The sequence below is a fragment of the Camponotus floridanus genome, unplaced genomic scaffold (genome assembly GCF_003227725.1).
Source record: "Camponotus floridanus strain SB8 unplaced genomic scaffold, Cflo_v7.5 scaffold215, whole genome shotgun sequence".
NCBI lineage: Eukaryota > Metazoa > Arthropoda > Insecta > Hymenoptera > Formicidae > Camponotus > Camponotus floridanus.
Window position 1 is genome coordinate 54418 of NW_020229343.1, and position 15019 is coordinate 69436.

The window sequence follows — 15019 nt, forward strand, 5'->3', positions numbered from 1 at the left end:
TATTGTACACAATGTCAATCTCGTAAATGTAAATGTCCGCCTGAAATTATATACAAAAAGTATGCATATCAAAAGAAAAAACAACAGGAAGGGAATGTACAGGTAATGGATAATTTTTGCTAATATAATTACGAAATTAATTTAAAATATTCAAGTAATTATTTTTGGGTGATTTTTTTTTGTAGGAGAATGTTTCAGGAGAGATGAGAAATCTGAATGGAGATCAGAATGGAGAACAAAATAATCTGAATGGAGATTTAAGTAGAAATCGTAATGACGATTGTTATGTAAATTTTGATGAGCTATGGGCACTCTATAATATAATGGATTAAATTTTATATTTTTTCTTATTATTTTATACTTATTATTTTATTAGTCATACACATTTTATTAAATTTTATATTTTTAATTGGAAAAAAAATGTATTTATTTACAGACCTCTTCTTGCGTTCCCATCCCTGCGCTAGTTATGTATAAGTATCGTTCTCTCGCACGCGTTCTCCTCGCGCCATCGCTCCCTCTCCCTCGCACTCGTTCTTCTCGCACGCGATGCATTTCAAAGAAATGCAGATGTTTATATTGTTTATCAACCGGGCATGCGACACAATATTTCATATACTTTCGATAAATATATGGGACCGCGCGTACTTTTTACGAGGCGTTTACGACGATATGGCGATAATGTCACATCTCTATTATACGATCATAATCTCAATTCAAAAATGCTGATGTTTATATTATTTATAAACTGAACATGTCCGTACGCGCAATACTATTTATCAGCCGGGCATGTAATATAATATTACCATAAAACATCTAACACGCGCCGCCGCCGAAATCCCACCCGCGTGACGTCATTCCCCCGCGCCTATGTAATCCCCCGCGCGCCTCACCCCCCCTGAGAGGACCTGGGTTAGAACTCTCCTATATATCCTACTCTTGACTCCGGTGGGATGATGATGAGATGCCGTTCGTCGTGAGACAGGATGGCGTTCTTCAGTCGTCCTCCGACTCGCATTACACCGCTGTCGTCGAGGAACGGACTCAGCTTGGTGAGAGAACTTCTGGGTGGCAAGACGCGTCCTTTGCTGAGTGCTGTGATCTCGCCGAGGAAGTGCAGAGTCTGTGTGGTGCGAATCCAGCGAAGGAGTGCGTCTTCGATCTCGCAAGACACGAGTGAGAGTGCGGCGTCAGCGGTGGTGCGAAATCTCCGGGTGCCGGTCCGTCGAAGACACCAGGCTGTCACTCTGAGCAGTCGGTACAATGACGAGAAACGGAGCAGGAAGGCCGACTCGGAGACGTCCTTGACAGCCGCCGAGAGTGAGGCGACGGCTCTTTGCTCCGGCACAGCAGTGTTCAGCAGGGCGCCGTCGTTGTTCGGCCACCTTGCTTGGTCCTCTAAAAGCCAGGATGGTCCCGTCCACCACAGAGGATGACCGACCAGGTCGCTGGGCAGAACTCCTCGGGAGGCGCAGTCAGCTGGGTTGTCCTTGCCCGGCACATGTCGCCATCGCGCCTCGGGTAGCCGCTCCTGGATCAGCGACACTCTGTTGGCCACGTAGGTCTTCCAGCGGGAGGCGTGTCCGTGGATCCAGTGAAGAGTGACCCTGGAGTCCGACCAAAGGAAGACTGGAGCTGAGGACAAACTTAGCAGAGTGCGCGTGTGAACGACGAGGTTCGTCAAGAGGGCGGCCGCGCATAGCTCGAGTCTCGGCAAGGACACGGGCTTCACGGGCGCGACCTTGCCCTTAGCGGTCAGCAGGTGGAGTGTGATGCCCCTTCCAGTGGAGGAGCGGAGGTACACCACGGCGGCGTACCCTCGCTCCGATGCGTCGGCGAATCCGTGTAGTTCGACGTGTGAGTGCGGACCGTCGCTACCGAGCCAACGAGATACCTTTATCTCGTTGAGGCGCGGAAGTTGCGAGAACAGGTTCCTCCAAGCGAGCGTGTCCGGTGATGGAAGTGGAGTGTCGATCTTCTGGAGCCAGGCGGACTGGATTAGGATCTTGGCCCGCATTGTGACCGGGGTGATCCAGCCGAGAGGATCGAACATTCGTGCGGTTTCGGACAGGACACGCCGTTTTGTTAGTTCGTCGAAGTGACGTGTCGGTTGGGAAAATGTGAAGTGGTCACTGGCCCGGTGCCAGTGAAGACCCAGTGTTGTGTGACTCTCGTGTGACCACGAGTGAGGTGAGTGGGTCAGCCGGTGCTCGTGCGGAACGCCGTCCAGGATGCTGAGGTGGTTGGCCGCCCATTTCCGAAGAGGAAACCCGCCCGCCATGCAGAGGCTGCGGAGCTCCCGTTGCGCTGCGGTGGCCTCCGAGAGGGTGCTCGCGCCGGTCACGACGTCGTCCACGTAAGTATCGCGGCGCAGCGCGACAGCTCCTTGCGGAAATCGGTGACCTTCGTCGTCGGCGAGCTGGTGCAAGGTCCGTATGGCGAGGAATGGCGCGCACGCCAAGCCATACGTGACTGTTCGCAAGCGGTATTCGCGGATGTCGTCAACGGCACGGTGCCGCCAAAGTATCCGCTGATGATCGCAGTCGTCTGGATGAACGAGAATTTGGCGGTACATTTTCTCGATGTCCGCCAAGAAGACGTAACGGTGCCAGCGCCAGCGCAGGAATACGTCGGCGAGAACTGGCAAGAGGTTGGCACCAGTCAGCAGACTGGTGTTGAGTGAGGTGCCCGAGGTCGTGAGCTGTGAGCCGTTGAACACGACCCTGAGCTTAGTGGTGGTGCTCGTTTCTTGCAACACTCCGTGATGCGGTAAGTAGCCCCTTGCAGTATCTTCTTGTTGTGATGATGTGGTTACAGCTTCCATGTGTTGCAGGTCTTCGTAGTCCTTCATGAAGCTGCGGTAGAAGTTGTCGAATCGAGCGTCCTTGTCGCAGCGGCGCTCCATGGCATGGAGCAAACGCTCGGCCGGCCGACGGGTTCCTGACAGAGAGGGTGGAGCTCCGGAGAAGGGAAGCCTCACAATGTAACGTCCGGCGTGAGTGCTCGCGGACGAAGATGTCCTCGCATCTTCTCTCCTCCGGGGTAAGAGCGACGGGAGCGGTATGCTCCTTCTCCTGCTCCCAGAAGAGCTGCACCAAGTCGGTCAGCTGGCGGTCTATAGTGCATTGGTGAGCGGCATGGCTACCCTGGGTCGTGGCTCGGTGTCCTCCCGACAGAATCCACCCGAGGGAGGTCTTCTGCGCGATGGGCTCGTCTTTGCATCCCTTGCGGAGTCCATCTTGAAGGATGGCGGAATAGACATCCGCACCGAGCAGTATCTCGATTGAATCTCGGTCTAAATATTGCGGATCGGCCAGAGAGAGACCGCGTATGTGGGGCCAGATGACGCTGGCTCGCACGATGGGCCCCTGGTAAGAGGAGAGATGCGGCAGAACGTACGCCTGGACGGGGAGCGTTGCTCCAGTTATTGCCGAGGAGAGCGCCAAAGACAGCCGTCCGCGGGTTGCTCCAGAGGCTCCTCCGATCCCGGCTATCGTCATCGAGGAGCGGATCCGCGGCAGGCGCAATCATTGTGCCAGGGCCTCTGAGACTAGAGAGATCTCTGATCCTTGGTCGATCAGTGCTCGGATGTCGTGCGGTCTTCCCACGTGGTCCTTGATAGTGACCCGTGCGGTGGCAAGAAGAATTGCCTTGCGGTCTGATGCGAAGCGTGTGGTGGACAAGGAAATCGCACCATCAGATTGCGAGTATGCGTCGTGCAGAAGCGTGTGGTGGCTTTGCAAGTGAAGCACGTTTTCGACGACTGACATTTTGCCAGGTAATGGTTGCCGAGGCAATTGAAGCACAATCTGTTTGCTTCTACTAGGCCTTTTCGCTCAGCAGCGGTCTTGGCCTTGAACGTCGAGCATTGCATAATCGAATGCTTTTCTTTACAGGCGGCGCACGTTGACGAACCGGATGCGCGTTTTACAAAGTGCGACTTTGCGGACCGAGAAGTGTCTCCGGATTTCGCGGCAGTGGTTGGCTGCACGGCGTTCAGCGTGAGGATCTGCTTCGCTATGAAGTCCATAAGGACGTCGTTGCTCGGCGGGTCGACGGAATCGCGGATTGAGGGAGCACTCCCACTGTATTCGAATCTGTGGGTCAAAGCGCTCGACGAGCAAGTAATTGAAGAGGTCCATACCGTGCGTGCCGATGAGCCTTTCAATGCTCTCCTGAGCATTGATGGCAGTCGTGGCGGCGTTATAAATTCGGTTCAACTCGTCAGCGGTCGCGTTCTTCATTTTAGGCACGGCGGTGTAGGCAGCGAAGTTGGCGCGAATGAGCTCTCGCTTGTTCTCGTAGTGAGAACTTAAAATTGACCACGCCCTGTCATAATTGCTCCCGACAATCGGCAATGATTTAATTAGTTTTTCCGCAGGACCCTGTAAGCTCGTACGGAGATAGTGGAGCTTTTCCACGTCGGAAATGGATGTATTGCTCCCGATGATGGACAAGAAGATGTCGCGAAACGCGGGCCAATCACTGTATGCACCGGAGAACGACTGGAGCTTAATTCGCGGCAGCGAGGTCTTGAGCGTCTGCTCTTGGTGAGCCTCAACCTTGGGCGTAGTGAACGACTCGCCCTTGAGTTTGTTCGCGTATTCGACCAGCATGCTCCTTTGTGTCACGTAGGTAGTTTCCGCGATATCAATAAAATCATTCTTTGCGTACTCACTCTCAAGATATTTGTCTTTCAGCACCGCTACAATGAGGTCATGATGGGCCTCGAATCTGGTCCACAGCGTGTCGAGAATGCGGAGGCGAGCCTGAATCGCTTCGGCGGTAATGCTCGAGACGCCCATCTTGCGCAGATTGTCCACGGAGCGAGACATTCGTCCGTGGATGTCGTTCTGCGCCTCCAACAGTGCCTTTAGATCTGCACATGATCACTATTCAGTTTCAGATTCACGCACTATGTCACAAGATTCACCCACGAACTGCTGATGCGGATAAAAAATCCGGCTCGAAGGACCAGAAAATGTTCGCGAATGAGTTATTCGAAACGAGAGGCGCGACAGAAAAGGTCTTGAACTCGGACACTGCACAATTGAGAAAAAAACAAGCCACGACACGTATGATTTTTTTTGTACTTTTGATAGTTTTATTTTTAACATCACACGATGAATAAAGTTTTACACAAAATATATATATTTTTCAGAACTCGAAAAATATTGCCGAAATTAGTTCAAGTCCGTAATCGAGAGGAAAGTCCGAGTGAAAAAAGCGGTCGAGTAATACTGCGGTTTGCGAAGCGATTTACAATAAGTGCGGTTTAGCGAAAAGTGCGAGACTTCGCCTTGTCTACGCGTGGGGCCCGTTATATACCGGGCAGATTTTTGGGCCCGTGTCGACGTGGCCCAATTAACTTTGTATTTTGGCGGTGACCTCAGGGCGCTGCGCGTCATTGGCCGCCGATGAGATCTACCGCTGACAATGAGTTAATTGTCATGCGCGCGATCTTTTTAGATCGGCTGATTGGTGATCAGCTGATCGTGACGCATGGGCGCGCATGCCCGTAAACTATACAGTTTTCGGCGACCGTTGACACTGTTATTGTCAACGGCAGAGACAAACGTTTTTTGCGGTGGCAACAAAATAGAGATAACTCGAACGATCGGTTTTTTTTTTATAAATAGAAACGTCGAGAAGATTCTCGACGTCCGTTAATTTGAAAAATTTCGATTTTCAGTAATAATGAGCTGAGATGATATGCATGCGAAATATGAATTTCAAACAAACTTCGAGCTGAATAATTAGCTTGGTTTTGCTTTTTCCGAAAGGACGGGGAATGGACTTCATGAACCATCACGACAATATACTATATAACGCCATTAGATTATTGTCAAGTACGTATTTTATGTCAGGATTCCAAATTTCGACGAAATGATTACTTATTTTATTCGTTATGGAATATTATCGAACTCGGCCAAATATTTGCGTTTGTCTTAGATAGATTAAGGCAAGGAAATACTATTCCTGAAAGTCTTGTACAAAATTTGCGTATTAATATGAGAGCTTTACGTGGCTCTTATTGACAAACAGCATATAGTGGTTTAATTGCTATGGTTCGTAATTTTCGGCCCACTACAATGGTTTTTAACATTAAGTTGCAACGATCTTAATTGAAAAGACATATTGAAAGCATGTCTTATTGCAGCTGGAAGAAAAGGGAAAAATATAAATAACTTGCAATTTGATGAAAAATAACGATTAATTGTTGAGCATCTGGTAACATTATCTCGTCATTTTATGGTTCGTGTTCATGCTATCGTGTATTGCAAAATGATGAGACTTTGTTAGGTGGAAAATTAATAGATTTCTGGTAGAGAGTAGAATTTCAAAATAGAGATAGTCCACACTAACATATGCTATGTTGGAATGAAGGAATTCCATCATTCGAGGGTCCAGATGGTATTGCTCTTATTGATAAGATTGTGTCGTGCACATCTCTTACAAGAGATAATGAATTAGATGCACTCATAGCACGGGTTCAAGTGCATAAACATACTAGTACGTGTTATGAAGATAGACAACGGACAATGTCGATTTGGTTTTCCTAGAAAAATTAGTGACATAACAATGTTGCTTGGACCAGATGAAGCTATTTGTAATAATGGACGTTTTTGTATATTAAAGCGCAACTCTATAGATATTTATATCATTAATTATAATCCTACACTCCTTAAATTATGGGGTGGTAATATTTGCAATCTTATGGAAGTGTTACGCGTATAGTCTATTATATAGCTAAATATGCAGCTTAACATGAATCTCACAATGTTGGTCAAGCAATAAAAATGCAATTATAATATATAAAGTGCAGAGGTATGATGAAGACATAGGAAAGCAATCATTCAATATATCAATGATTATACTTCGACATAGGCAGGTATCTACTTGTGAATGTGCATTTCGTTTATGTCATTTACGTGATAGTTCACGAAAAGTTGTTTTTGTAAACACAACTGTTTTCTACAAGAACGTTATCGTATGTTTACATTGCGATTGTAACATATATATATAAGGCTAACTTGTGAATAAGAGACACACCGATAATAATATTAAAAGTACTTTATTGCACGGTACTGTTACACGGTTTTTTCTTAGGATTTTTAACTGCTTGAAATATCTGTCCAACAAGAAGACAAAGGAACAATGGACCCGTCCAATGGCCCCGAGTGGACTCGTCCTCGCGCCCCGTTAGTGTCAGTCAATTCACGAAAGAGTGTATTGCTATCCCTACTCTACATTATTTTTAACATTCCTCCCACAGGGAAAAAAACTATTGGGTTGTTCAAAAAGTCATTGCGTTTTTTTCCAATAAATAGCGCTATCCACGTTTATTTATATCTGAGCGTGACATGAATGCCAAATATTTATGCGCATTTTGTTGTTGACACTTAACCTAAAAACCAAAATAAAAGTTGACGCAATTCGGTCGAGTTTTGTGCTTGCAATTGTGGTTTAAACATGGAGAATTTTGAAGAGCATATTCGCCATATTTTGCTTTATTACTTCAAAAAAGGGAAGAAAGCAACTGAAGCAAGGGAAGAGTTGCGTCAAGTTTACGGCAGAAATGTCATCGAAAAACGTCAGTGCCAGAACTGGTTCGCCCGATTCCGTGGTGGTGATTTTTCAGTTAAAGACGCTCATCGCTCCGGTAGGCCTTCCGAGATTGATGACGATAAAATTAAGGCATTGGTGCAAGCAAATAAGCATTCAACGGTTCGGGAGCTTGCTACCGCTTTAAAAGTGTCCATTGGAAGTGTTCATGGCCATTTGAAATCGCTTGGTTTCGTGAAGAAGCTCAATGTTTGGGTACCGCATCAGTTGAAAGAAATTCATCTGACGAAGCGTATGAACGTCTGCGATCAACTCACCAAACACGAAGAAAACGATCCGTTCTTGAAGCGTATGATCACGGGCGACGAAAAATGGATTGTCTACAACAATGTGAGCCGAAAAAGGAGTTAGAGTAGGCGAGATGAAGCACCGGAAAGGCAAGCAAAGGCGGACATCCACCAAAAGAAGGTGATGCTGTCAATCTGGTGGGATTGGAAGGGACCAGTCTTCTATGAGCTGCTTCCAAAGAATAAAACGATTAATTCCGATGTCTACTGTGAGCAGCTACAGAAATTAAGTGATGCCATCGCACAGAAACGTCCCGAGCTGATCAATCGTAAGGATGTGGTGTTTCACCACGACAATGCGAGACCACACACAAGTTTGGTCACTCGCCAAAAATTGTTGCAGCTTGGTTGGGATGTGTTGCCATATCCACCATATAGCCCAGACCTTGCGCCATCAGACTTCCATTTATTTCGCTCCTTGCAAAACTCCTTGAATGGTAAAACGTTTGCTTCTGAAGACCTCATCAAACAGCACCTTGACAAGTTTCTCGCAGAGAAAGATAGGAAGTTTTATGAACGCGGTATTATGAAGTTACCCGAGAGATGGCAAAAGGTTATTGAACAAAACGGCCAATATATTATTGATTAATGTTCATTACGTATATTAAATAAACGCACCTGAAAATCAAATGAAAAAACCGCAATAACTTTTTGAACAACCCAATAGTATCCGATTTTATCCGGTATCTTTATACATCGTCCGCTCCTAGTATGAACGATGTTCGAAGTAGGTTGCGGAGTAGATTCCTTCTGGTTCTCCTTAATCTGCATTGAGTCGTCTATGTTTGACTCTGACGTATCCGACATTTCCAAAGGATATAGATGCTGAATGGGCCGTACTAATTCTCCGCTGGCGGTTTTTACCTTAGCTACCCGTACGATACCATCTTTACCTGGAAAAATTTTGCTTATTTGACCAATTTTTGCTTATTTGGCCAATCTAAACGCTTACGATTATCCTGGCCGACTAAGACGATATCTCCAATTTTTACTGGAACATTGTAGCTCTTTGTTATCCGCCGTGCTAGTTGTCCTAAATATTCAGAACGGAAACGTTTACATACTTCATTACGCAAGCTTTGACAATATCACATCCGCTTGTTCAGATTAACGTCTATCTTATCCAAATCAGATACATTACTCCGAAGAGTTTCTCGTAGAAACATCATTGGCGTTAACGCCATGTTTTTAATTGTGTTGGATCCTCTGCCAAGTAGGACAACGGACGAGAGTTAATGACAGCCTCGATGTCGCATAAAATAGTATTCATCTCTTCAGGATAGACACCGCTCTCTTCAATGTCCGTTTCAACAGGTCTTTTACTATTCTTACCAGACGTTCCCACCATCCTCTCCACCAAGCTGCTGAAGGAGAATTGAGACGGCAGTCTTTTTTTTGACTTGTGCTGAATTGTTGAATTTCTTTCCAATTAATCTTTTTAAGTAGATTACGTGCTCTTATGAAATTTGTCCCATTGTCTGTGTAAATTACGGAAGATTTTCCTCGTCGTGTGATAAATCTGCGTAAAACTTGCAGAAAAGCTTCAGTAGAAAGAGACGTCGTGAGTTCCAAATGGATCGCTCTATAAATAGCGCAAGTAAATAGACAAATCCAAGCCTATTGTGCTTTTTTAAGAAACAAAGGCCCGATATAATCGATCCCTGTGACTTCGAAAATATTTACTTCCGTAACACGCTCATGTGCTAAACAACCGAGACTAGCATCTGCTTTTTTGACTTTGTATCTTTTGCATGTCCAACAATCATTTATCGTACTGCTGTTCTGTAGGTGAGAATTCAAAATGTTTCTAGCAAATCATTCATTACAACCTGGATTCCCGCGTGATGAAGTTGTTGATGTCTGTACTGGATTAACATTTTAGTTAAAGGATGTTTAGGATCTAACACAATGGGACATCGAAAGTTATACTCATCATCACGATTAATTACTGGTGACTTTAGACGTATTAATCCACATTCATCCTTGAATGTATCTAAAGTATTGAATCGTGGTTCATTCTCGTTAAACGATTCTCCTTATGATAACTTTAAAACTACAAGCTCCGCATCGACGAATTTTTTTCAATTCTCCTGAGATTCTTACAGCTTGCTGAGCTCGACAATTAACCATGAAACGTTGGATCCAAGCCATGGTTCTTACTATTCTTAGATATCTAGATTGTCCTTTCATGTATCATCCTATTTCTTCTTGTGTGATGGATATAAGCGACTTCTATATTATTATTAGAAATCTTTTTTTTCGATACGCTGATTTTTTAATCTCGCTGTTTTCCTCTTTGTTCTCAATGTCATCAGATGAGAGCCATTGATCCGCAGGAAGTTTCAGCCAAGTTGAACCTTCCCACCATAGAGATTCTACTAAGTGTTTAGCTCCACATCTTCTTGAAGGTAGATCAGCCAGGTTCATGGATCCCGGTACATGACGCCATTTGTTAGGATCAGATAATGAACGTATCTCTCTTACTCGGTTCTCAACGAATGTGTTCCATAGCTTGTCTTTCCGTATCCACGCCACAACTGTACTCGAATCAGATCAAAAGAAAACTTCTTCGAAATCTCCAGCTTCTTTTATTGAGCGTATCTTACTCCTATAGTAGCAGCCAACAATTTCAGATGAGGTATCGTTATTCTTTCAATAGGTGATATCCTGGATCTTGCTTGAATAAGTTGTATATTGCGACGTTTTATTCAATTAAAATTATTAATTTCGCAATACTCCTCAGGGTGTTAAGAAGGAGAGTGCGAAGGGGAGCGAAAACGCCGTCAAAAACATAGTGAATATAGTATACTCGCGCTCGAGGGAACAGGGATGGAGGGTGTTCGCGCGCGAGCCGCGGTGAAGCGAAAGCCGTCTCGACATCTCGAAGTTGGGCGTCAGATGCGGTCTTTCACGCATCAATTTTCGCTAAACGCCTCAGAACACGAAAAACGATAGCCTGCTTCGCCACGGGCCGACTAGTTCGCCTAACGGTAGAGGGGCAGTGTCTTGGAAAAAGTCAATTGATTATGCAAGACTTCGCTAATTCGACATTCGACAGACAAAACGAAAATCGACAATCACGAGAGACTAACACTCAAATAAATTACGCGAACTTAATAAAGACATATAACAAATTTATTAATAGGAAAATAATATAAAAATAAAATTAAATAACAAATCCGAGTAAGAATATTCACAATAAATTCAAAGATATGAGAAAACGCAATACATAATAGATCAAATCAATAGAGGTAGTAATAATAATAATCCAATCAAATCGAATGTTCGCTCGAAATCGACAACCTAAGAGAGCGCATTTCTGTTATTTACCCGAGCCCGTTTTTATGGCCGGAGTTCGCCAGACCGAACAATATTTCCAAAATGTAACGGAATTTCGACACCTATATCGACGTCTTATCGTACCTTATCTTTTTCCTCGTAATTTCTCAACTCGCTATTCCAATTGACAGCAGAAGGGTTTGACAGCGTGACTAAAAATCGAGCGAGAATAATTACTGATTTTGCGAAAATAGATCTCGTCTGCGACCGGCGAGCGATACGGTCGATATTCGATAGCTGACGGGGGCCGGAGATTTTTCTCTCCCTGCGTTTCACCTCTTTTCTCAGCGCAACCAGCTCAAATTTCGATAACAGTTGAATTTTTCGGCGATTATCTCGCACCGCAACACATTCGACAAACGATAATCATTACAAAATGCGCGCTACTCATTGACATAATGAGCGCGACAAAGACGCAAATACTTATAATACTCTCACACTTATAATACTAGACGCTCACACGCACACTTAATAATCGATTACACAAACGCAATTAGACACGAAAATCGTCCGTGGATCGTCTGCGAGGATGTTTTACGCGGCAACGACAGCGACACGACAACACGGGCGGCATACACGCTTTCCGCGATTTTTAGCGCACGCGGTCGATGTTCGGCGGTCGATAACTACGCGTGTTTAACATCCCGAAACCCGGAGAGAGACGAACGATACCCTATCAATTAATGCCTACGTCACGACTGCCCGCGATACCTCGATCGTTTGTCTCCGGTCGCCAGAAATACGACAGCTCGGCACAAGGCCCGAGCGGCAGCAAAACACGAAAATGGTGACGGCGACAGAACGGCCGGTCGGCGGACCGAATCGCGTACGTGGCTTACAAAAGATAGGCAACCTCACCGATATGTGTCTTCGAGCAGGGAGGTGCCGTTCTCTCCTTGATCCCGCCAACGACAACGACTAGCACAATGCGACAACTATTACGACTTTTCAACTGATTGCGTCGAGCGCCCGCACCAGAGTGAGTCCCTAGATCGGGAGATCCAGGGTCGATAGCTGCGTCAATGACCGCGTGCAGAAGTGCGCAGTTCCGCGGTAAATCGCGCCGCGACACGCGCGATATCCTTGCGCCTCGCGATACACGAGGTATTCCTGCGCCCTGCGCGAAACGGTCTCGAATATTCAAATTCTGCTGTCATGGGCCCCGGTTTTCATGATCCGGTGGAGGCCCATCTAACCCCACCACCCCGTTCTCCACCCCTGGAAAGTAATGCCGATTGGGCCTTCGTCCTCCTTTATACGACGAGGGGCGATGTTTACCCGTGGCATCCCGGAGCTCGATTATTCGGGCGCTATTTCCTCCTCCGCTCGCCGGCGGGGAGCGCCGTGTCGCAGGCCGTTTCATGAAATCCCTCGACGTTTCATGAAATCCTTCGCCTTCCGGATGTTCTTCGGCGGGTTGCCCGACATTTCATTAATACAAAAAAATACAAAAGTTAATAAATCGCAAAATACAAAAGTTAATAAGTCGCAAAATACAATAAAACCGCTCGTCTCTCCGGGGAGTTCGATATTGTTCTCGCAATCTGACTTCTAGCGCGGCCGCTCGGCCCGCGCCCCGTCAAAGTTGCCGGGGCGGATGGACGCGCGACAAGATGGCAACGTCATAATATATATGTTCTCTCGAGTTTCTGTCCTCGCAAAAACGGCAACTGCGTATGCATCTTGACTAGCATCTACGAACACATGAAAAGACAGTTTACATTGACGAAAAGCGTGTCGCGGAATATGTAGTGCCTTTAACTAGTGAAGCTGCTGCAATTAGTTATCGAAATCAGCTCTAATATTTTCAGGTACTTCTTCGTCCTAACTGATTTTGCATGATCAAAGGTTCTGTAACAACAGCTTAGATTTTAAGGATATCGGAGAAGACAGACCAGTGGGATCAAATACTTTTTGAGCAGCAGATAGTATTTCTCTTTGTAATCTGTGACGTAGTGTAAAATTCCCACAATGTAGGTGTCAACCTTGAAGTATCCTGTTCTTTATCTCAAAGCAATCCGAGTACAAAAGTCAATTTATATGTTTCTTTTTGAGCCGTGTATTCCCAGCCTCGCAAATCAAATTTGTCTTCTGCCATGATTTGTCTTGCAGTAACTTCAAATGCTACGGCCTCGCTGTGCATATTAACACTGATTACGCAATTATCTACGTAGAAAGACTTCTTTAATTGTTAAATGATTTCTATTCCTGCCTCCGTTTGTCCTTGTTGTAGTGCTCTGTCTAAATGATATTCGATCATTGCCCCTAAGAAGAAAGGGCTGCTGGAGACTCCAAAAATTACTCGCCGATGTCTGTATACTTCTATTTCTTCTGGACGAGTCTTCTTCCACTAAAGAAACCGCAATACGTCTCTATCGTCAGGTGAAATACAATTTGCAAAAAGCACTCCAAATGTCTGCAGTTATTCCTATCTTTCGTCGTCTAAAATGTAGTAGAATTCTCGGAATTTGTTCAATCAAATTAGGACCTGTTTCGAGATAATGATTCAGTGACGGTGGAGTTTTCCAAGAAGTAGATGCGTCAAATACAGGCTTTATTTTCGTAGTACTATTTTCTTTGATCACACTTCTATGAGGTAGATAGTAGGCATTGTAGTTTACTTCATCCTCCGGAACCTTTTCAATAATGCCTTTGGACAACTATTCTTCAAAAATTTGTTGGTACGTATCATAAAGATTTTAAGCTTTAAGTCTTTTAGTAGTAGACTCAAGTCGTTTTATAACCGATCCTTTATTTTCTACCAGTGGTAAGTAATCTTCCTTCCAAAGAAGAAATATTTCATATCGACCTTCTTCATTCATCTTAATGGTATGCTGAAAATTCTCTTTAACTTTTGCTTGATGTGCATCATCTGTCTTTTTCAAGCTAGGATCCATAATACCCGGCGTATCCAGCTTCCACAAGTCGACAATGTTTTCCTGACATGTAAACATAGATACGACCATGAGTGTTGCGTCTTCCTTTTGCTGCGGTGAGTTATCCACGTTTCTAATTAAAGTCCATCCGAGTAACGTTTCTAGTGCTACGACTCCACATTTAAGCTCTTGAAAGCTCAGTGAAAAATTAGCAAGCGTAGATTGTTCTTTTATCTTGGAAAGTTTTTCTTCTTGATTAGCTTTTACAGAAGCATTTGATGTTGTATTACGTTACAAAAGCAAAACATGCCTCTTACTGCACCATGCATTTGCCTTTATATCTGCAATATTTATGATTGTGTCCCGTCTTTGCACAATAAAAACAAGCATTTTTAATTTTAACGATTTTGCATCTATCTTCATAGGACATCTTTTTAGCCTTTACGAACGATGCACTTTCATGATCTAGGTCACAAAATATACAAGAGTGTCTTGTCTTGTTTGGTTGCGAGAAGACTCGCAGCAGTAGCAATATCTTTCTGTTCATTCTTCACTTTCTTCTTGAATTTATCCTGATTAGTTGTAGACTCAATGTTTAATCCAAAACCACTTATTGCCATAGCGATTCTTTCTTCGCTCATTACTAACGTCTGCAAAAATGACATTAGTTCATCTAGACATTGCTTCGATGTAGAAGAATTAATCGCTTTCGTATTTCTCTGCCATATATGTAAGAGATTTTCTGGTAACGACAATTCAACCAAAGGATCGCAGCACACATATCTGTTGTGACTCCTAGCGACTCTAAAGCTCGTAATTGTGTCTCGAGTTTATCATAAATGCTCGATAAGAGAACATGACCACTTGTTTTTATTGACTTTTATAATACTA

At 44.8% G+C, this 15019-nt stretch overlaps 2 protein-coding genes across 2 annotated transcripts; one reads left to right on the forward strand and one right to left on the reverse strand.

The window, feature by feature from the left end:
- Positions 1-913: 913 nt before the first annotated feature.
- On the reverse strand, positions 914-2905 carry LOC112637880. The gene has a single exon (XM_025408552.1). The coding sequence runs from the start codon at positions 2903-2905 to the stop codon at positions 914-916; it is 1992 nt and encodes a 663-aa protein (XP_025264337.1).
- Positions 2906-7473: 4568 nt separating this feature from the next.
- Positions 7474-7977, forward strand: LOC112637881 (histone-lysine N-methyltransferase SETMAR-like). Its single transcript, XM_025408553.1, has one exon. The coding sequence runs from the start codon at positions 7474-7476 to the stop codon at positions 7975-7977; it is 504 nt and encodes a 167-aa protein (XP_025264338.1).
- The last annotated feature ends 7042 nt before the right edge of the window (positions 7978-15019 follow it).

Coding starts and splice junctions, on each gene's coding strand:
- LOC112637880 (XM_025408552.1), bottom strand. CDS start 2,905: ATGGAGCGCCGCTGCGACAAGGACGCTCGATTCGACAACTTCTACCGC.
- LOC112637881 (XM_025408553.1), top strand. CDS start 7,474: ATGGAGAATTTTGAAGAGCATATTCGCCATATTTTGCTTTATTACTTC.